Below are 24775 nucleotides of genomic sequence, written 5' to 3'. Positions count from 1 at the left end.
CTGTGTCGGTTGCTGAAGGAGCTGAGAGAGAGCGAAAGCGAGCAAGAGAGAGAGAACAGTGTCTCGATCAGCTTGGACTGTCATTTCAGACATTCAGAGAGAGATAGTGAAAGAGAGCGAGAGTGAGAGAGAGAGCACAGCAGGAGAGGGAGGTATGTCAGAGGATGTGGTTTCTCTGAGCTTGCAGAACATTGCACATACTTTGAGCATGACCTAAACAGCAGCACGCCAAGTGTGTTTTCTGCGCTCCGTTAGCCGCCTGCCGCATGAGGACCCGTCAGCTTGGCATCTTGGGGAGCACGGATCTTATTGTTGTTTTTGTGCCGACACATCAAAGGAGATTTGAATCCAGTGACCATCCTTCTTGCGGTTCACACGCCGGTCAGTGGAGTCGCTCGACAGCTTGACTTCTGACCAGTGACTTAAACTTGCAGCGTCTGCGTGCCGGCACCTTTAAGACAGGTAAGATCGTGGTAAATGTTTCTCCCTGCTGCATGTCAAAAAGTCTTTAACATGGTCAAACAGAGTGGATTTATATTGTTCTTTTATAGCATAGGTAAATTAATAGAGTTCTCATTCATACATGCGGTCATTTTTTTATTGAATCTCATTTTTTTTATGTTTAAATGTTTCTTCTAAAATTCTTCAAATTATAAATTAAAACATGACAAACAGTGGAGTATAGAGCTACAATAGACAGTATAACTCACGTTATTGTGAAAGAACTTCATGAGAGATGTTTGTGTTCACTTTAAAATCTTTGACTCACAAGGAAGATTTGGTATCTTGCAAGTACGGTTGAGAAATCACAAGAAAACTGAGAAACTAGACACTTGAGATTACTGAGGTGTTTTTCTTAAGAGACAAATGTGAGATCCATGAGGCTCTTCATTTGTGATACACAGATCCGCCTGTATCAAATTAGATCTGGATTAAACTGATCTGTATAAAACGGATTTGCCCGTACGTTGTGTTATGATGGGTAAAGACTCGCTACCGGCTGTCTGTTTATCATAACATCATTGAAAAAGATCAATCATGGGAAGCCGCAAGCCACAAGTTTGCCACCGTGTGATGCTTAACACCAAAAGTCTTGCCTTGATCTAATAACGCGCACGCACACGGGCGCGCCGCGCCGCGCTCCAGTAGCCGATCACACAGATCAACGGTTTTTATTTTCACCCTCTGTCACGTGTGCGATTCTGACAGGAAACTATCCTCTCCTGACTTAACTGCTCGACTGTTGGCTTGTTGTTATTTCACATCTTAAACAAAAGTTTGGTGAGATATCGAGAAATAAAAGTAAATCGTGGGAGAATAAAACATCGGGAAAAGCGAGAAAAAACTAACGTTACTTCAAAAACTCTTGAGGTCTTCAGTTTACAAACACCGTGGTTGTATTATTAGTTGCTACACAGCTAATCAATTGTATTTAATGCAAAAACGCATGTTCAAACATTATATACGTTTTGCTGCTTAAAGGAAATAACTTTGTACCATTAACGAGCTCGGGGCGTGATGCGCTCTGTGCCGTCTCATCGGTGGACGTAAATTGTGACGTGACACAGGCACAGCCAATCAGACCAAGCAAAAATGTCTAGATTATATAGAAAAAATAATTACATTTCTTCACATGGGGAAGGAGCCTTATCATCCCTTCCTGTCAATCATTACCTGTCCTCCCTGTCTCTCCCATTCAACTCTACGCATTTCTATTTTAATCTAATTTTAGTCAATGTTCTTTGTAGTTCCTATATTAGCTATTAAAGTTTTTTAATAGCTATAGTCTATATTGTTATTTCTTCATAACCACCTGTACATTAATGTTCACAGTATATAGCCTTCTGTCTATATTGTTCATAGTACATACCGACTGTCATATTTTCATAGTACATGCCCATTGTATAGTATTTTCCTAATATTGTATTCTGTATTTATTCACACTGTATATCCTGCACTTCTGGTTAGACCTAAACTACATTTCGTTACACTGTACTTGTATATGTGTAATGACAATAAAATTGAATCTAATCTAACTAATCTGTAACACTTCGTAGTAAACACACTATAAGTCTACTGTTCAGTTATGTGGTGCTATTACCCTTATGAAAATTAACCATTTAAAAAGATTGTGGTAAAAGTGTAGTAACCATGTTTTTTGGTGCATTTATTACTTAATTTTGTGATAACCATTTTAAGCGGTACAGTAAGCGTTTTTTTCAATTTTAACTGTAGTAAAACCATGTAAATTTTTGTAAGGGTTTACATGATGACTGTGATTTCTGTGCTATTTCTATTACTATTGAAATAAGTTGTGATATTAGTGGACAATTAGATCAAATATAATATTTATAAAGTAGGACCATCTTTGTTTGTCTGGTCGTTTATTTAAACTTTATGCATTTTTCGACACAATATTTTTTTTTGAATTTCTTTCAAAAGTTAAATTTACGACCACTGGACACGATCTTTCAGCCGATTATTCTGAGGTAAGAACATCTAGACACAATATAACTGAGCGCTCACACTGATATCGGATTAACACATTCCTGCTCTGCTGTATCCAGCTATTCAGTATAGCTCTCACTGAACATAAATGTCTTGAGATTGCTACAGATCTCTTTCAGTGTAAACGCCTCTTAAGAAAAGAATGTAAAAAATGGAAAGAGAATACAAATCAGTTCCAGACGGCGGTACAGAGGCTGTGAGCGTTCAGTCGTGCTGTTCCGAGCGCCTCAGGAGCAAACACACAGAGCTGCTGTTGTCATGAAGGAATCTGGAGCATCACATCACGGGCTAGTCACCTTCGACCCCAAACAAACTCTTTATAGAAGTTTACTTTTGCAGTAAACAGTAGCAAAGAATGCTGACTTCCTCTGTCATACAAGTTTATCAGCAGAAATTTATAACAGCTCAGAAATTGCTCTTTTAGTTCTCTAGAAGAGTTCTCAGTTATGCTCCAAATAATAAAATCACGAGTGTGATCACTGAGAAAAATAACAACATTCTTTCATTATTTATGAGACGGTTCTCGTATAATTATTGTAAAAATTGAAGCGTAAAAATAGTTGACTTTCAGTTGAATAAAATTATACAAGTCTAGTGGAAACTTGAGGAGGAATATTTTATCTTTAGAATGTCTTAGAAAAATGTTAAATGCATCTTTCATGTCACAAAGAGCCTAACAAATGAAATAGAATATAGTGAAGTTTTTGCCATAGCAAACCCCTAAAGAGAAAACTGTAAGAACATAGAGCTATAACATGAATGTGTGTCATGGCTCAGACCATTTTGAGTGTTGCTTTTCAGATTTGCCTTTCTTTGAGAAGCAGGAGACGCAAAGCCAAAGGTCTGCATTTTTATCATACTGGATATATTAAAGAGTAACTATTATGTCTTTAAAATTACACTTCATGCAGTGTGTAATGTTGCTGTGAGTGAATGTAAGCAGTCTGCCAAGTTATAAAGCTGAAAGTTCACGAATAACAGAGTTATTGGCTTGGGAAACAAGGAGTCGACTCTGAATCACGCAAACTTTCTGTCGTTCTAATTTTAGTTGCACGCCATATTTGCGTCACTCAGTGTAATGCCCGCCTATTTTCCATTTGCAACACTGCAATGCTGTACGCAGTAGACCAATCACAGCAGACTAGACCATATGTCCAATCGGATCAGAATAGGCCGACAGAAAGGAGAGGATGAGACAGATGAATCCCCGAACGAATCATTTGAGTCAGTCAAGAAGTGAGGTAATTATAACTGCCCATTTTTAGAAAGTGAAAGTGTTTTTGCATCTTGTATGTACGTAAAATTGTTGTTGGACAATCCATAAACCAAAGTAGGACCTTCAAAATCACAAAATATTTACTCTTTAAAGATCTATTTTTTCTTGTTTTGGTTACTGGTAATGGCACCCAGGATTTAGTCTAGATGTCATGCTGTTTGCTCTTTTCTATTCAAATGAAAAATGTGTGATTCAGCATCAAAGTTTCACAATGAAAGTTGACTGTTGACACATCAAGTATCTGTTTCCTGGATACAGTTCACTTTGTTTCAGTGTTTATAGATCATGTGCTACTTAAAAATGTGTCTTTCTTACAACCCTTGGCCTTTGTGTGTAAAACTTGGATTTCATCCCCAAAAGTGTGTACGCATGCATGGTAAAGGTCTTGATAATAGTTATCCCTTTGTGTTTGGAAAATTGAATATCACAATGTCAATTTAATGTGTACGCAACCTTTATACATCAGGCACCAGATCTCTTTGTTTAGCTTTTGATAACTGCATCTTTTCATGACAACTGTTATTCTACCTGTATCCTCCGCAGCAGCTGGCCTGCTGTGTTTAGATCATGATTAATACACGTCGAGCTCCAATATTTTAGTAACCTAATTAGAACAAAAAAAATCCTCTCTTGTGCTCAATTAAATCTAATTTAGATAATTGGAGGGCTTTAGTGCATTTGAAACTTAATTACGACTTCCAGGAGACGTGACTCGCAAAAGACCGACACACTATTTGTCACTGTCTCTCTCGAACCTCTCTGCCAAAAGCTTTCCTGGGGTCTTTGAAAGGCCCCTCCTCACATTCAATTAGGACCAGCGTTGCGACTCTCCATCCCCAGAACAGAGCACCGGGAGAAAACGCTCTCCCTCTCATGTGATTAAACAGCCTACAAATCAGATGTCACACTCACTGTTCTCTGCACCTTCTCCTCGCTGAGTCAGTCGAGAGGATAGAACGCAGCTTAGCCATGCGTCTTGATGGAAGATGAATAGTCATTTTTGTTCCTCCCCCTCACATGGTGCCACATCGAAGGGATTGCGCTTTCCGGATGTATGCGAAGATTTGATTCTTCCCTCCTGTTGCCGAAATGAGCTTTTACAACAAATATTCAGGCCGCTGGCAAAGCCTCGGCATAACAGAGAATAATCAAAGCAAGAAATATGCGAACGCTGCAGGAAAACACACTCTTCTGGTATTCAAGGCGAGAAATTAAAGGCCCCTGAATAGTTCTTTAAGACACATTGACTCACTTTGTAATGAGCGACTGGGAAAATTGTTGTGATATTGATTGAGCAATGCTTAAGAAGGACGTGTCGATACTTTGTTTGAACGCAAAAGATATTGGGCTTTGTTTTGTCGTGATACAGAAATGGTCGGAGGCGAATGCAGATCACGCAGCAATTATTTTCTATGGAATGTGCACATGTTGTTTTAAGCCGGGAATGCTCTTTTTTTATAATACGTATTTACTTACTGACACATTTTCTCACACAACACAGGCCTCCTGTCTCACTGTATCATGTTGGGTGGAAGGTACCACAATGCTGATATATTTATATTTGCTGAAAATTATGTTTGAAATGGATGACAGAATAATGATGAGAATCAGCCAATGATAGCTCAGTACATTGCTGACAATTCTAGACAAAGTTTTTTTTCTTATTAGTCTTAGCATTCCTAAAGTTACATTTGTGTTAATCCATAGTTCCATAGTACTGTGTTTAATATTATTTTTAAATGTGGAAAAATTGAGAACGATCAATGACTCCTTACATAGACTCTTAAAAACGGTGCTTTTAAAGGTTCTACGATGCCATTGAAGAACCCTTTGGTTCTTTAAAGAACATTTAATATCAGATTATGAAAAAGAAGGGAGAGATGGTTCTTTAAAGAACCATTGGCTGAATGGTTCGTTGTAGAACAAATACTGGTACTTCTATGGCATCGTTGTGAAGAACCTTTTAAGTACCTTTATTTTTATTTTTATTTTATTTTTGTATTTGATTTTAACTTCCGGTCTCTGTTTGGCTAAGATAACCATTTATTTATATTTAACTTATACTAATACATATTACTATATAATTGTGCATTAATTGTATGAAATTAAATTAAAACTACAAAACCGTCTATATGAGTAATGTATCAAATGTTTGGGTAATACAGTCAATTGTAGGTCCTTATAAATGAAAGAAGTCATTTGATTATTTTTTCTTTATCCTGAAATTGAAATTATTGCACATATTTTCATGAGTGCAAAAAATGGTCATAACAGTAAAAAAGTCATAACATTTTAAAAATACTAAATTGTAAAGAGCTGATCTGAATGCACATCAATTGAATTGTAGGCTATATTAATGTGGCTCGTTGTGAGGTTGCTTGGCAACCTCAAACAACTGAATTCTGCTGTGCAATCTGTTTTAATAACAAGCCCTTACTTTTCGTCTAGACTTGTTTGGGACACGTCCTGCATGTGTTTTTACATCACTCCGCAATTGTCTCATGTAAATAACATTAAAGACTATTAGTATTCACACAAGTACAAATAATACACAGGTTGACTTACATAGACACGTGGCTCGTTTAATAAATCACAAACATCCCTACTATGGCACATAATCGAAATTATACCTAGAGAGAATTAAGACAAGAGACAGAAACAGAACATGACAAAATATCTCATGAAAGGTGGATTAAGGGAGAAATACACAGACTGAAGATATTGCTCTCTTTTCTTCTCTTAAGTATGAAATCGTTGTCAAGGGGCTCGTTCCCATGGCAATTCCATCCACTCTGTCTGGGTTTCCAGCTTGGCCGTGCCCAGACCTTGGACGCTGAGAGGATGGGTTTTCTCGGTTCACACTGAACAAAAGAGGAAGTGTCTCGCCCCCCCTCTCTCTCTCCTGTCCTATAGGCTACAGCAAAAGGGGTTTCATTGAGACCATCTCTGAAAAGATTTTCAGTGTGTCTACATACTGCATTTTTTCTATAATCGTGGCTTTTATTATACACGGGTTCCCATTTCTTCTAATTATCTAAACAAGCACTGAGGAAGTCTGGAAGTATGAGGGGGTCTGGAGCGAGTGGGCATATAAAGCTGGAACGCTTTCCCAAGACACCAATTAACCCCAGTCTATGTCTAAATTATACTGTGACATCTTGTTTAAACTTGCCTTTCTTACTTAAAACACACACATACCGAGAATAAAACATGGTGTTTGTATGTGCAACTTTCATTTAAAAAGAAAAGATTCAGTCATTAAAAGCCATCTCATTACTTTTCTGAAACTTTCATAGTACATTTTAAAAGTTTTTTTTTAAATCTTGCTTAGACGTTTCCCCACCATGTGGAGGTAAGGGGTCTTTGTTTAGGCCTGAGCGTCTAGGAAGGAAGAAGGAAGCTAAAGCAGAGGCATTGCCTCTCACCCCAAGAGAGTATTTTCCCTGTTGAATGGACACAAACACAGGACCGGAAACGGTGACTTGTGCCGTTTCGCCTTATTTGCCACATTAAAGAAGGAAGAATTGTTTTTTTGAGTCGGAATGTCTCTCTAAAAGCAGTAAGCAAAAATGTCTTAATATAACCAAGTAAATCTCTTAAAAATTACATAAAATGATATATTTCAGAGCATTTAACATACAGTACAGCAACAAAAATTCATAAACTTAAAACACTATTTTATTAACATAATAATATCTAAACACTTAAAATTTGCTGTGAGGAATACGTGTTAGCCTTTGCAACTAAATTTTTTTAACGTTTGGACAAAAATAAGAACCAATGGGACATTTAAACAAACAAAAAGCTAGTTTTAGCATTATTGATGTTGTTTTGTTGAACATAATAGTTTTGTGTTTAAAAAAATTGTGGACTTTGTTCATCAAATTGTATTTGATTACACAAATGAAGATGCAGTTTTTTGTGTATTTCTGTAGAGAGTTGAGTTGACTCAATGATTCACATAGAGTCAGTCATGAATTCATGTTATGATGCCAATACAAGCACAATGTTTTTTTTTACATAAAACATTGAAAACAGGTACCAAAGATCTGAACACCCAACAAAGAATTAAAGTTTTTAAGGTTATGTTTTGGGAGACAAAACTAAACTATATAATTTTAATCGATTCTTTGAATAAAGGAGTTAAACAGTTCACCCAAAAATGAAAGTTCTGATATCATTTACTCAGTCTGAAGTTGTTCCACAGCTGTATATATTCCTTTGTTCTAGTGAACACAATGAAAGACATTTGGAAGAACGTTATAACCAGACAATATTTTGATATTTTGAAGAATGTGAAAGCAGTTCTGGGACACTTTTGACTAACATTGTAATTTTTCCTGCTATGGTGGACAAGACGTGGCATGGCCACAGGGAAGCAGGAGCATGCGCAGACGTCACTTTCACTTGTGTGCAGGAGAGAGAGAGCATATGTTCGTGAAGTTCAGGTGTTTGTTTGTTCACTCGTTTGGGTAATGAATGTTATATAAATGCTGGATATTACACTGTATTTGGAGATATATGGAGCTGTCCCAGCGCTAAAAGATGCCGGACATGAACCGCATGCAGGGAGTGACAATGATGTCTGTGTTTTGTTGGCAATGGGTGTGCACGTGCTTTAGTTCAGCCTACCCCTCCCCCCCGTACACGCCGTATGTTTTCGTAAAGAATCGTACAGCTGTATATATCTTTTATAAATATGATCAAACTACATACTCTTCGAAGATACGAAGTATGCAATACTACTCTATAGGTACTCAAGATTAATATGAGATTGGCAGAAACCCCGTGTGTTACGCCCGCTTTAAGTAATGGACCAGCACTTCATTTTGCCTGATGAGCAAGTTTACAAGAATTTCAAAGAACTAAAAATGACTCCATAACATAATTTTTAAGTGTCATTGCAATTATGGTGTAAACTTGACGTTGAAGTTTTGTCCTTTCCTCTCAAACTATTATTGAACTAACCCTTCTGAGCTGTGGCAAATGTATAAACATAACGTCCATCGGCTCATCTCTGTTACCGCAAAGGGTCATTGCTGTGAACATCATCCCTACAAACATTTCCTGTGGCACAAAAGCTCAGAGACTTCTGACTTTCTGACAAAATTCAGAGGAGAACCGTTAGCCCCTGAGGACATTTTTTTTTATTTTAAGAGAGTGTGTAAAAGTGTACAATGGAATCGAACTCCTTGGCTGTCAGTCACTACAGTGCACAGGGAACTGTTGCCAGGTTGACTGGGGAGACAGTTCTGCCAAAAGCTTCTAGCGTGAAGCAGAACCTTGCGGTGGGAGTATTCGCTCTGAAATCATAAACATCTCCCACTTCCTCCATCGACTCTAAAAATACCTCACTTCCTCCCTCCCTTCCATCTCTATCAGCTATGCAAATATCAGTCCCTCAAGCAACTTTGTTTTCCTCGCGAGCGTACATTCCCCAGAAACCCCCCCGTGGCGGATGTTGCGCAAGCTTAGCATGTTGTCTCTCGAGGGGCCACGTCTGAGCTCAAAACATGGAGCCGTGTCTGAGAAAGACACTTGTAACGTCAAAGACGCATATTTCAGGGGCAATCTGTTGTCTGACGGATGAATGATTGTGAAGGTTTCGAAAGCTTTTGGACTTTATTAAATCTAGCTGTCCTGCAGTTTAGGATGAATGACTGTTTCCTCAAGCATTCAAAAGGGCTTTTAAAGGCTAAATATAAATCAAGCATTCAGTGTGGAGATAAAATGTCATGTATGACTACATCAATTATAATCCCTTTCAAGTCAACGTCCAATTAAAAATGGCAATAAGAAAGAAAAATTGCAGATGAGATCTCTTTAGTAACTGACATCAATGAGATTATTTTGAAAGCGAATGGAAACTTTTGCTTAAGTCTCCAGCGATATTTCCCAGAAATCTCACGAATGTCTGTGTCATCAGAGTTTCAGAAGAAATCTGTCAAACGGAGCTCAGATTTGGTAAATCTGCCATCAAAAATCGATATTATTGAGGATCTCAATATGAATGTAACAACCACTTTTCACAATTCAATCAGATCCTGCTAGACAAAAAGTCCCACCCATTTATTTCTTTAACTGAAAAGCCCAAGACGGTTTTCACACAGGCTCCTACATCCTCACATCATTTCATTCAATTGACCAAGTGGGAAAAATCCAATTCCTGGGACATGATTGTGATCTGTGATGTCACGTTGCCAATCGGATTGGATTGGATCCAGCCATGGATATCCAAACCCAACCATTTATGTCCGTGTCACAGGGAACAGGGTTTCACATGACAGCGTTCATAAATCTGCGTGGCCTCTCATCCCAGAACTAATTAAAGTCTGGAATCGCCAGCACGCTGTGTATTATCCCGCCTCCTAATGAACAATCTGCTCCTTGATTTTGCCTGATTGATTGTCACCCTTTCATTCGAGTGGCTCACCTCATTAACTGTGTATTCTCTAGAACCCTCGGCCGCCTTTCACATTATCCGGCCGCCACATGCCTGACCGCTGTAATTAGACGGGAACATAATAGAGAGTATTCTTCATCAGCTGGACACAATGAGATCTCACCTGCTCCCTTCTGATCAGCACGCCAGCGTCGCTGTCTGTCACTGTGGATTTAGAGAAGAGAGCTGAATGAAAGAGCGACCGCGGCTGAACGTGATAATTCTCTGCCTGCCAGTTGAGAGATTGGCTTCTCATGATGAGATGAAGCCCATTTATGTCTTTTATTTATTTATTTCTGAGCAGAAGTAATCTACTGCGCTCTTAATTGGGTCTTTTTCTACTTTCTGCCAAACAACTGCGGAATGATGAAGTGTGCGAATGAGAGGGACATTAAAACAGCAGTTGTCGAATCCAGTGTATTGTCTTCAGGTGCACATGAGAAAAAAAACTAAAATACTCATAATGAAGTAGAACGTGTGGCCTCAAAATTGGGGTTTTGTGACTTTTAGGTCATACGTGTTGCTTGAATTCCACATGAATGATATTGCACAACAGTAGGCCTACATAGAACATTCAGCATTCTGAAGATCATTTAGCAGATGCTATTATCTAAGGCTACATAGAAAAGTTTTTACAATTGTCTTAGGCTTACACACAACAAGAGAGAGGGAGAGGGAGAGAAAGAGAGTGAGAGAACAAAGGAGAGGGTTTATTTTAAATTAAATATAAAATAAGAGCAAATAGTAAGCTATGTGAAACAGCACGGTATGCAAACAAAAATAAATAATAAAAATTGAATTAAAATTAAATGAATGAAAATTAAAATTGAATAATGATACTAGACCTGCATGAAAAAATACTGTATCAATTAGTTTTAGAGGCATAAGTAAATCGAATTACTAAACTTACAATTAATATACAATGAAATATTTATGTGAAAAATTTGCATTAATATAAATTATATATAAAATAAATAGTTATTCATAACCAAACATAGACTGGAAGTTAACTTCCGGTTAGGCGTGTGCGTCCGATCAAACAGTTTAGTAAACTGTTGTAAATTTCATAGATACTACAGTAAATATTCAAGTTTACTACAGTATATAATTGACTACAGGTTACTATAGTAAATACTGTAGTATACGCCTAGTGAAATATTTTTCCTGTAAGGATATAAACAAAGCCTTGATGCCCGATGACTCCTGAGATAGGCGCAGGCTCCCCGTGACCCGAGGTAGTTCGGATAAGCGGTAGAAAATGGATGGATGGATGGATGGATATAAACAAAATTGGCTAATTTTAATTTGACTCCTTTGTGTCACTTAACAAATCAAATTCATTGCATTGTGTCATTATATTATATTAGATGCCAATATTTCACTATATATTCGTTTGAATATTTTCAATTATTTGAAGGGCTCCTGACATCATGAAACAGACATTAGTGATTGTTATAAAAGCTGTTTCTGAATCAGTGACTATAATGCAAAGATAAAGCATGCAAGGGCTTCTGAGCATCTCTCATTAACATAAATAACTGATAGAGCTATGTACTTTAAAAGAATGGTATATTAGACCTCTGTGGCACTGGTGTATACTGCACACGGGCAAGGATGAGTACTTTCTGTTTCAGAAGAAATACATCAACACAAGAATGAAATCTGATGTTTCTGCAGTGTTGTGCTCCTCTCTCTTCACCTCTGTTTCTGATCATGCGTCTTTCATCCCAGGTTTCAGTGAGCACTCGTTCAGCAGAAATGGGCTGCGGGTTGAGGAAGTTCCGTCAGACAGAAGACAACAGTCCGGGAAAGATCTACTCCACCCTCAAAAGGCCGCAGGTGGAGACCAAGAATGGGGTCGCACACACGTACGAGCACTTGGACTTCCTGGTGGGGAAACATGGTAAGATACCTTTAGTTCTAATATCTCAGTGTGAATTTGCATTGAAAGTTTTTCAGAAACAAAAGTTTTTTACCCTTTTTATCAAACAGTCTACCATTAAATAAATATTTGTTGTTTTTTGGTTGAAAAACTTTTGTTAAGTTTCAACTTTCAAGCTATATTTCAATCCTGTTACCATCTTTCCAGTCTTTTTTTGTTTTAAACTTGGTACATATTTATGTGATGTTTATTGTTAGAATCACAAGCCATGAATCAAATTATAAATAATTGAAAAAATACAAAATCAAATAAATGAGGGTTTTAGATGTACATGACACAAACCGTTGTAACAGAGTTGAAACCTTTATATAAAATATATGTATTTTTTTTTAGTTTCAGGCTCTAAAATGTTTTATCCTCTACATGAAACAAGCCAAAAATGTTAAATTGGAGCATAATCAGAGAGAAACTTTCAAATTCAGGCAATAGCACAAAGAGATTCTTAAGAAACGTTCCTCCATTCTCAGCTTCTAACAAGTCCCCAAAGTGATGATACATGCAAATAACAAACCTAAATCCTCCCAGTATTCTCAATGTGATTCACAGCTGCCTGGTAATACCACAGTCAATGTTTCCAGAGCGTTGTCAGTTGTTGAGGGGGGTGTCTGTGAGACGCTGGAACCTGCAGACTGTGAGGTGGCTAATGGAGGAAGCTCCAGAGGGTCTTGGCTAAATATATCTGTCAGTGTTGTTATTTCTCACGACTTCAACTCGAGTTGAGTCGTCCTGCCGGGTGTTGAGATGCAGTGTGAGCCAGAACTGTCAGGGACATGTTAGCCCAGCAGATGAGAATAATCCTGTAATGTTGAGGTGTGTCTGTGAGAACAAACTCACATCTATCTCTATCCTCCTCCTTCCTTCATATGAGGAAGATGACTCTTATTTCCACAGGAATCAAATCTGTGGCGGGATGATTTCCCTATGATCATAAACATATCACTTCAGTTTACTATTTTCTGTTTAATCCACTTGGCTGCTTAATCCGTACGTTAGGCTACTGCTTGAAAACTGGGAGATATATCAGATTATGGAGGTAACATGAGTTGAAATCTAGTTGACTCTTTAGTGCACTGCAGGCTCAAATGAACCCATCCCAAAGAATTCTTCAAGATTCAAGATCGAAATGTGGGCAATCCCACATTGCATAATATCTCCATATTATTTAATATTTACAATCAAACGCTCAATTAACAAAATAACAGATATCAAAAATCTTACTCCTTACAAAAATAAGTATACTTCAAGTTAATTTAATTATATGCTTTCCTTATGTATACCATGCTGTAAGTATGAAATATACAAATATCAACTTAGTAGTATACTTGCAAGTGTACCATCTCTGTACTACTTGGGACTAAATTTGGCCCACTTTTAGTTTATAAAAATATACTTTTAAGCGTACTGCAAGTAACATTAGTAAACTTGAATTCACTACTAGGTTTCAACTAGTGGGTTGTACTGCAACTATACTACAAGTGAACTTCACTTTGAAGTGTACTCTCAGTGAAACTTTTACTGCAGGAATACTTTAAAGTTTACTGTAAGTGAATGTAACATTAATCTTACAGAATATATAGTTCTATAATATTGACATTGTTACAAAATAAACTTAAAGATGTAAGATAGTTTAATATGTGTAAGTAGTATTTAATATGCTATTTAGACAAGAGTAATCCAACACAGCAATAACAAGCCAAATATACTTAGAATACTTCATTTTACCTTTAAGTTGATCTTCATCAAGTACAGATAAATATAAACATACTTCTCTGTCAGTACACTTAATTTTCAAGTATACTATTCTGAGAATTACATAAAATGCAGACTGAAAGTACACTTTCTTATTTTTAGTTCAAGTATAGCATACTTACAAAAGCTTCTCTAGGCTTTGTTTGAGTCACGGCCAGTGCACACCTTAAATAAATGAACAGTAAACAGATATTATAGCAAATCCCTCACAGTGTTTTACAGCAAAACTGTTGATAAATGGCGGCTTTTTTAATGTGTGACCTTCTAATAAATAATTGAGTCATCTGTCTTACAGTGTTCTTGGATCAGGGCCCTTGCAAGTGGCTGACTTTACACTCACAGTAGTCTGAACTACATCATAGGGGACTATAGAGTAGAATAAGAAAAAATCCTGATACCGCCAATGCCAAATCAATGTCATGGAAGTATAGACAGGCATTTCAGATGACAGTTTTCATGCAGGTTATGATCTTAACAGACCAGGGTCGGTATAGAAGTGTCCCATATGACCTTGAACTGTGCAGTGTTGATGAATGTGTACACTCAAGTGTGTACTACACATAAGAACTGTTATGTTTAGGAGTATTGGCCCATTTCTCACAGTTTCTTCATTACGCCTCATTTCTCCGAACTGCTTCTACTCTAATATTGCAAATATATTACTATTCATAAAAGAGAAGTTGCATAGTACTTTAAAGAAGGGAGGGGGGAATGAGCAGGAAACGTTTCATCTACACGAAGAAGACAATAAAGTCCCTCATGCTCGACTGCATCAGATAGCTTAATGTTCCCTGACAATGCGCAACTGGAAACGTTAGATTGCACATTTGTTAATCGCCTTAATCGAATTTATGCTTCAAAACGTTATGAATGTAAGAGCCAGGAATTGTGTTGAGTTCTCAGATATATTAGAGGTCGACCCATCTATCCGTTTTAAGATGTTGTGATGAAATTGCGACACGCACCAGATGTTGTAATTACGAAGGAGTCGAGCAGCGAGCGGGCCGAGCTATCCATTTAAATGACTGCTTTGATTGCATAGTTAAGATAAATGACAGACGAGATCTCTTTAACATGTTGGTTATTTTTTCTGAATGCCATTAGAATCGAATGGATTTGTATGTAAAGTGCTAATGTGTCATGTAAATGTTTCATACTGTGCTCACATTTGCCAATATATCAAAGCAAGACGAATGTCAAACAGCGCAATGCAAACTTAAACATTTCATTTTGAATTCAACGAAAATGAAACGAGACTGAAGATTTCATTCCTTGCTTGAAAGACTTAAACCAGCATGTGGCAAAACTGTTGATACAACACACTCTCATGGCAACCATTTTACGTTTAAGCGAATTACAAAAAATATTTAAAATGTAATTTGTATGTTTTTAGGTTTGGTGTTGGGGTTGACATTTATGCTTGCATTTTACTTGTATTCATACTAAGACTGTTATGATATCATGTTTTTCCGTGGCCAAAACACTTTATGGAAACTATTTAATTGTGATATCAAATGTATGCCGCCAGTCATCTTTCATTTTACCTTTTTTTCTTTTATTTGGCCAATGAATCACAAGCAAAATACAGATGTACCGAGGCAGAGAAAGACTTTGTAACCACTGTTGTTTGCCTTAAAGGGATAGTTCACCCAAAATGAAAATTCTGTCATTATTTACTCAACCGCAGACTTTTGCAGACCTGTATAAATGTATTTCTTCTGCTGAACATACAGGAAGATATTTGGAAGAATGTCGGTAACCAAACAGATCTCATCCCCCATTTACTGCCAAAGTAGGGAAAATAAATACTATGGGAGTCAATGGGGGATGAGGTCTGCTTGGTTACTGACATACTTGCAACTATCTTCCTTTGTGTTAACCAGAACAAAGACATTTATACAGGTTTGGTACAACCTGAAGGTGAGTAAATGATGACAGAACTTTCATTTTTGGAAAGTTTGGAAACTTTCATCCCTTTAAGGCAATTAATTTTTTTTACAATATTAAAATGTGTGTATAATTAAAACAATATTGTGTTTATTATTATCTTGTTATCAATACCTGTATATTGTGACACCCCTAATATGTACATTTTTATATGATTCGTATTTTACAAATTCATTCTTCAAAATGATCTCCTGCATCCAAAACAAAATATATACTGTGCCTAGCATTTCAGGTGATTGACATTTGGTATAAAAACAAGCGATATAGTAAGTGTGATGTACTAAGGAGTAATATAGAATTACACAGAATAATATCTCTGTGTTAGTTGCGATTTTGCGAACGCCGTAAACATCCAAACATCCAACTTGGTTTTGTTTTTTCAGTGCTGGAGCACAAAGAAACACCCTGTGAAGCAGGAGAACGGCTCTCATATTAAGTTATGTGACAAAAAACCCATCACACGAAAAACACCAGCGTTGTGCTTAAGATGCCCGGCACGTTTTGTTGCTTCTCTCAAATACGATTTCGAATGCTTAAAATGTCAAGAGGAACAGAAAAAGAAATGCACTTATCCAAGGCTACTCGGCCACACATCGTCCTTGAAGTGTATATGCACAGATGCACACGCCCCTGATAGAATCATCAAGCGGGTCTGGTTATTAAAACACAACACCTCATATCTTCATTTATTCTGTCATTCACTATCTCACGGAGGCCGACGGATGAAGCGGCAGAGCTGCAGGGAGGCTAAAACGGTTCAGCTGAGGTTAAAGGGAGACAGAACGTGTATTTGTGTAGCGGATTAGAGCAGGTGGATTCAGAATCTGCTTTTATCCCGCAGCCAAGCAGCGTGAAAATTGAGACGGCGGGAGTCACATTCAGGAGAATTCACAGTCATTTGCTCCCCTGCATTACCTTTCTTCATTTCATCCCCAACAACTGCCACAGTCCTGATGAGTTCAGGCCCCGGTCCCTCAATCTCACACGAGAGCCACAGTTCAACCGCAGTCTGTGAAATGGAGGTTCTCTGTTGTTAGGTTAAGGGCTCGTGAACAAAGGCAGGTGAACCTCTATTACATCTCTCTCTAATGGCGGAGGAAGAGACTCTTAGCCTATCAGCGAGATTGTCTGCAATAAACATCAAATAGAGCATTTGCGTTCCACATTTAAAGTCTATAAAGACACTGACAATGAGTCTGTTTATAAGCTGTTTTCGTTTTTATAAGTAAACACATTGACACAAAAGAATACTTTACTGTTAGTGTGGACACACTTACCTGAATTTGATTCTCATGTTCTTAAAGTCGATGCACAAATGCTTAAAATGAGTTCCTTAAAAATGTCCTTTTTATTTTTATACAAAACATACAAACATCTCATTTCTTTTCACAGATTTACACATGCGTTTTTAATGAACGAGTTCAAAAGTGATGAAGAAATGTTCCAATAACCAGCATATTGTACATGAGACAATTCATCTGGGGATAAACTCCAATTTTATAGATTTATACACAAATCTTTATGGACAAAGTAAGTACATTTAACAATAATGTGCTGCAAACAGCACATGGGTTTGCCTTTAAATCCGACCAGTAACCAGATCTGCTTTAGTGGTTTATCAATTTTATTCTAACGTAAAAGACTGCACTTGAAGTGCCCTTTCTGCAAATAAAGAACAAAACAAGGCTGAAGTTACTGTTCTTTTGCAACAAATACTCATCGTCATCAACCTCAGAAGAAAAATAAATACTAAACATTCAACACATGTTCACTTTTTTGTTAAGGATTCTTCAACCCTGTTACCCCTTTATGAAAAATGGGACATTTCAGTCTTATCTCACAGAAATTCTTAACTATTTTACAAGGTGGCTAATGCGAATGAAAATGTAGGATTATTTGAAAAGAATCAACAAAGAAACACCACCCATAAACGGTCACTGGCACCAAAGTAAATCATATTAAAACAATTGAGATGCAACGTATACATTCAAAGGAAATGCCCACTATATGAAATGATTACGAATTGCCATGGGATTGTGTTGGACGTGTAAATGTTTGGAATTTGGTCATTTTCTTAAAGAAATAAAAAGATTTCCTGTAGCTCAGTGGTAAGAGCAGTGCGTTAACAACGCAGGGTTGTGGGTTCAATCCCCCAAGGGGATTGCAAATACCTATGTAAAATGTATAGGATAAAGCAATGTAAGTCGCTTTGGTAAAAAAAGTGTTTGCCAAATGTAAATGTAAATTCAGAATTCTGTTCTTCAAAAAAGTGTGAAAGAAGCCTGAAGAAGCATCAACTCTGTACGGGGCAAGCTAGTTTGTGCCAAAATGTGGGTTTAGTGGTAATCTTGCGGTATAGGTGTCATAACAGTATGTAGTCTGTGTGAACGCAAGACATGTTGAGCATGTGCTGACATCTTCCCCGTCAACAGGAAGTGCAGATCTCTGCAAACTTCCTTCCTTTCTGTGTCGACAGAGCGAGAGTCAAGCTCTGCTCGCTTTAATATGTTTCACATTACAGACTGCTTGTAAGGCAAGAAATTAATCTTACTCCGCTCAACGTCTTTCCTGTGTCAGGCGCCGGGATCTAAAAAGCATTTACTCCAGTAAAATCTCAGAGTAAAGCACATTTATAGCTAACCATCTTCACTTTTTCCCAATCTGGGAAATAGGCCGTGTCTGCATTGATCTGCCTGGCGCTGCTTTGATAAAGCTGGTTTGCTTCATGGTGTAAAGGTGGACACGTTTGGCATCTGTCCTCAGCTTCTGCTTTACATCACAGCATGTGTTCTTGTGTCACTGCTAGAGAAACACACTGAACTCTCACATGCCTGTTGTCTCAGATCTACATCACAGTCATCTCAAAGCAGCCGTATTGATTTTTCTGACATGCAATCATCAGGTTTGTAGTGGTGGGCTAAACAAAATAGATTCAACAGAAGGCCGCTGTCTCTCGATGTGCTCACGACAGTGTCAAATAAAGATATGAATGCATATTTAGAGGAAATGTTCTGGATTTGTTTACACACCCTCGTGCCTTTTGAAGATTTTTGATGTCTGGGGAATACCAAAGCAAATACATAGCAGGACATTTAAGCTCTCCTCCATGCAACAAAAGCAAATTTAAAGAATCAAAGCCAAAGAGGTTGTGTGTAACCGTGACAAATTTGTAGTTGTGATTGTTTGTCTTTTGTTTTGTAAACATCCTTTCCCTGTTACAACAGCACTAGACAAGACAAAATATATCAATTTTCAAATATAATATTTATTAAAAAAATATGGAAATAAACAGTTCTTCTCATTGGGCAAACTTTTAATACAGTAATTCATTTTAATTTTTTTCTTTTATAATTTTGAGATGCATTTATTTTTCACAAGAAAACATTTACATTTTTGGGTGAACTGTTCCATTAAATTTCGCACCCATTCTTGCAGGTGTCAGTGCTGCTTTGGAACACCTTGTGGTCACATGAATGGAAAGTCATGAATAAAGTTCCTACCGCCCCCCGCAACCGGTTTGTGGATTTATAGATCTTCAGCTGTCTAAAGCCGGCTGTTTTTCTTGGGCACTTGAAAGAAATCCAACAGATTGATAAAAGACAATATTTTAATTCCTCTATATTATTTCAAAGCTTCTTTTACAAGAGCACCAGTACGAGTTGAACTATCTTCCAACATTTGAGAAGCGTGACGTGATACCAGCAGCTAAAGCAGAAGACATGCGACTTCTGAAGTGACTTCAAATCAAAAGACGTCACAAACAACAACTGCTTTAGAAAAACAACGTAAGCGTTTATTCATTGTGTTTCCAGGACTCATAAGACATTCATTTATGTCTCTGATTGGACTATAATTAGTGTTTTTACACGCTAGTTTGGACGACGGTGAACCTTTCTGGCAGGGGATTCAGCTGCATATTTAACCGCTAACAATTTTCTCTCGCATCTGTGAGCTAGAAAATCGGTTGTCATATTTGTCGTGATTACATTTGCTTTTTAAGATTTCCCACTGACTGCCAAATATACAGATTTCTCATATTCCCATCCCCTAACTTGCAATTTTTGGACTTGTAACATGTTTCCATGGATTCAGCCTCTTTGTGGAATCATGGAGCTGTTTCCATGACGATGTACCACCTGTTGTTCCGTTCCTTTTCACATGTCTGTCATGAGATGATTGGCAACCGGGAATAGCAAATTATACGGAATAATTCTTTCGTAAGAAGGTGTTGGGTCCAGTGTGGCTTATTTTCAGGTCTGCACTGTAGCAACACCAAAAATACAGCGTTAAAGGTTATGCACATATTTAGTCAGACATTTCTGTCGTTTTTAGACCTAACAAGAGTGAAAATGAAGATCCAACGGTATTATCATCGGGTCAATAGCGACCTATTCAGTCTCAGTGATGAGGAGAAAGTTCAGCTTTCAGGCAAAGATGTAGGCGGCTTCATCATTTCCGTTGCAGAACTGAACGAGCTTCCTTGCGCATAAGAAAGAAAAAAACTTCCTGTAAGTTGTCAGCTATTTTGAGGATGTACCCTATTTAACTCTGTCTCATGAATATTTGAAGTAATCATGGAGTCCTGTCATACAGTCATGCTGAAAGGACGCGCAGATGTTTCATTGCATTTAAAGTGGTTGGTGTTCTGCATTTGACCCCGTTGTGTTCTGGTTTTAATTACACAAGGTTTGTACTGTATGTATGCAGTGCACATTATACAATGATTAAAATACAGATCCTGGAGACAATGTGGGAGTTCCTCCTGTTTAAGATCAGGATGAGGGTCTTGTTTCCTCATACTGTACAGTCCCACAAAGCAAAAATATATATACTGTACTTTCTTGTAGAGGTGGATCATCCGAAATTTAAGGTTATTAAAGGCACAGTTCAAGCAAATATTCAAAATCTTTGACCTCCAAAGTCTCCAAAAGAAAATAAACTGGAGAACGTTGGCCATTGACTTCCATGTTTTGCACTTCAATATATCGAAAATATCTCCATGAACATGAAAATTATGAACTGCATTTGTAAATAAATTGCCATTATGGACAGATTGTATGTTTTCCTTGATAATGAATCTCATGTCTTTCTTTCTTTCTTTATCAGATGCATACTACATTTCTCCACCAATACCATAGTCAAATATTCAAAGTGATATCTGCCGTTACAATAGACATTCTGAACATTAAAATACTATTTCTTAACTTTCTGAATGTTATTAATTCATATAATGACTATTTATATTGAACATAAAACTGGCAAAGTTTCTTAACATTTTCTACATTTTTTATTGCATTTTCCTGTCGTTTTTTGATTGACAGTATAGATGGGCCCTGAACATTGGCTTTTTAGCTATCGACCGATTACCGATCGCTTTTTTCAGCCGATGCCTATTATCGGCCGATATATCGGTGTGTCTATTTTAAAATGAACATCTGGGGGACACTTTTCTGTATATTAAAAGTTACCAAAAACAACATTTTCAGGGAATAAATTTGTGCATTAAATAAAAAGTCTTAGTCCCCCTTCCGGCAAAACCCCAGTTCATTCACGGTATTGAAAAGAACCACACAGACATTAACCAAACGTCTTCGGTGTCAAACGGAAAAAAAGGCTCATGACATGACAAAAACATCACATGACTACTGAACTTTGATTTTTGGATAAACTCCACTTTTCAACGTATTCAACATTTATATTATTATTAAACGTACGGTATGTTATTTTAACATTTTATAACAATGCAATGTCTGAAAAAGAGAAATACAGGTGGATCTTTAAAGTTTAGCACTTTATATTTTGTGTAGCTGCAGAACAGACCTGAAAATGAGCAAGAATGGACCAAACACCTCTTTACGAAATAATTATTCTGTATAATTTGAGTCTGACATTCCCGATGGCCAGATTTGACAGCTCTTACGTCACCTTAGCATTGCATCGAACAAATCGCACCGCATGTCTCATTCCTGCATCAATCACCAGACAATGCCGACACATTTTATTCATAACATCTAGGTGTAACGCCTTCACAAACCACCGTCCATTTAGCACACAGAATGAGTGACGCCATACGGCACAGCAGCATCAAACAGCCGTACGAAATCCTGAATTAACAGCCCAGCGGTTTCAATATCACGTCAAAAGAGCCACAATCAGACTACATCACATTGATTTCTTCACTTGCAGTGATGATTGTTACGTCGGTTCAATAGCACTTGATTGTCGCATTCAGCGCGACTGAGGCATTGGGCCCATTAAAGCCCGCCGACAATGGCCGTGAAGTAATATTCTTTGCTTTTCCAGACTCTCATCAATGGATACAGAAATAACACTGATGAACTAACCTCCTCTATTTAACAGAGCTTGTTTCCCAAGAGCTGTCACTTAGCAACAGGACTGTCAGCGGAATCCAGGCAAAAACCCGCCCGTCAAGCAAACAGGAGACTGAATTGCACTAAAAGGCTATTAATATAAGCGTTTTTACCTGGAAAACAAATCACCTTTAATGCGTCCCATCAGGCTTGCATGCCGCCATCTGATTAACGTCGGAAAAATTCCAGATTCAGGTTAATTTATAAATGAAAAATCGTCACCGGTTGTTCACCACTGTGGAACACAAAAAGAGAAATCTGGCTAGAAACTGTTTATAGATTTCACATAGAGCCGCGGCAAAAATGAAGAGATCATCCAAATGTTCATTTCATCAGCATTTCTAGATGTATGGGAGTCATTCCAGTCCGGTGTCTGTTGAATTTCAACAAAACAAACTTCAGAAGTGACAAAGTCATCCAACAGCCATGTGAAAGACTGACAGCATTACAAGACAAATGAAAATTGTGATAAAAATCATCGTCATTTTTAAACTTTTTCTAAATACATGAATAAATATGATGAATATGAATATGAATCAAAAATGAATATGAACTTTTTTTTGCAGTTGTTGAGGTCTGAACAAATAGAGAGCATCTTTTCATTCACTTCTATTGTATGGACACCAAACCAATGCAAGTGATTTGGGGCCAGTTACCAACATTCTTCAAAATATCTTCTTTTGTGTTCTGAGGAAGAATGAAAGTGAAATTCGTTTGACATGATTAAAGGCATGTAAACGAGTAAACGATGACAATTTTTTTATGTGAACTATCCCTTTAACTGTTTCTTCTTTTTGTAATAACTGAGTAGTCAGAATAAAAAGAATATAGGTTTGCAAACGCAAAATTGGATGAGAAAATGACACAATTCTCATTTTTGGGTGAACTGTCTCTAAAACTCAAGAGACTTTTGATGTCCAATATGCCATGACTTTCATATTTTTCCTTTGTTACTTTATATTGGTTTTATATCAAACAATACGGTTTAACGGCCAATGAGAACAGATATATACGAGTACATGGTCCACTACTGCGAGGTTTATGATGATTTATACTTGGTTTATAGATTGAACGTATATCAAATGAACATTATTTTTCTGTGCTGCGCAACATTTTCATTTTTGAGTGTTTTCAGAGGCTGGTAAAAGTCAGAGCATCTGGTTTGAGCCCGTAGTGAGTAAATATGTCTCTGTAAGAATCGATCCGTCTATGAGAGAATAGGAATTCAGACTTGTGGCTCTGTTTCTAATCATGTGACTGTGGTTAAACAAGGCATTAACAGTCAATCTGCCCTTCGACTGATTATTTCTCTGGGGAGATGTAATCTGCCATGTCTTGTTTGTGTCTTGGTGCTATAGAGCTAATAGTCCTTCAGTATGCCTGTGGGCTACAAAACAGCGGCGGCATTGACAGGAAGAGGAAGACAGAAGACAGAATGTACTATACACTGTATTCCGGTGTAATGCTGTCTAGAGAGATTTTAACCAACTGTTGTGTTATGTCTGTCCACTGGCAGTGTGCTGTGCGCCGGAAGAGAAGATGAACTGCATTCTGTTTTAGAGCACAACTAAAAGTGAATTAGCCAATTCTGTGTTTAATAGGATGGAAACTTGGAGCAGTCATGAAATTATAGAAGAGGAGCTGATTAAACAGAAACGAGAGGAGGGCAGGAGATGGGAGAGGCACAGCGAGCGGAGACAATGAGATGATGGAGAGGAGGGAAGATGATGGGAAAGGGAAATAATAGGAGAGAGGTGAAGATGATGGAAGGTGACAGGAGATGATGGAAGATGGGAAGAAAGGATGAGGCGGAGATCATGGGAGAGGAGGAGCGATGATGTAGAAGATGATTGGGAGAGAAGAGGAGATGATGGGAGATGACAGGAAATGATGTATGAGAAGATGAAAGATCTCAGAAGACATGACAAAATGAGAGAGGAGATGAGATGATGGAAGAGGAGAAGATATGATGGAGATATGTTGGAAGAGGAGAAAAGATGGCGGAAGAAGAGGTGAGAGAGGAGATGACAGGAGATGAAATCATGAAAGATGACAGGAAATGATGTATGAAAAGATGAGGAGGAGATGAAAGATATGTGAAAAGAGATGATGGAAGAGGAGAAAACATGATGTGGATTTGTTGGAAGAAGAGAAGAGATGGTGGAACATGAAAGAAAATGATGGGGAGAAGAAAATAGAATGGACAGATGTTGGAAGAGGAGAAATGATGATGGAATAGGAAAGAAGATCATGGAACCTCTTCCCATACAGGTGAAGATGACTGGAGAGGAGATGATGGGGACAATAGGAGATGAGCAGAGAAGAGGAGATGATGGGAGAAGAAGTGCGAAAGAAGGATGAAGATAGGAGAGGCGATGATGAAAGAGGAGAAAATATGTTGGGATAGGAGAAGTAGTGTGAGGAAGGAGAGAGGGCGGGAGAGGAGATGGGGAGAGGCAGTGCGAGGGGAGGAGAGAGATTTGGGAACGGCTCCACAGTCACAGCTTGATTCTCTCACAAAGGGTCATTAGTGAAGTAAT

At 37.7% G+C, this 24775-nt stretch overlaps 1 protein-coding gene across 3 annotated transcripts in view; it reads left to right on the top strand.

The window, feature by feature from the left end:
- Positions 1 to 4: 4 nt before the first annotated feature.
- The window catches only part of LOC130432761 (raftlin-like), an 80671-nt gene continuing 55900 nt past the window's right edge, over positions 5 to 24775 (top strand). For all 3 annotated transcript variants that reach the window (XM_056762260.1, XM_056762259.1, XM_056762258.1), the window contains exons 1-2: positions 5 to 462; positions 11958 to 12129. In XM_056762260.1, coding sequence (XP_056618238.1) covers positions 11985 to 12129 — 145 coding nt within the window. In that variant the 5' untranslated portion in view covers positions 5 to 462; positions 11958 to 11984. The remainder of the gene's footprint in view (positions 463 to 11957; positions 12130 to 24775) is intronic.

This window comes from Triplophysa dalaica, chromosome 12 (genome assembly GCF_015846415.1).
Source record: "Triplophysa dalaica isolate WHDGS20190420 chromosome 12, ASM1584641v1, whole genome shotgun sequence".
NCBI classification, from domain to species: domain Eukaryota; kingdom Metazoa; phylum Chordata; class Actinopteri; order Cypriniformes; family Nemacheilidae; genus Triplophysa; species Triplophysa dalaica.
This window is presented reverse-complemented; position numbering and strand designations above follow the sequence as displayed.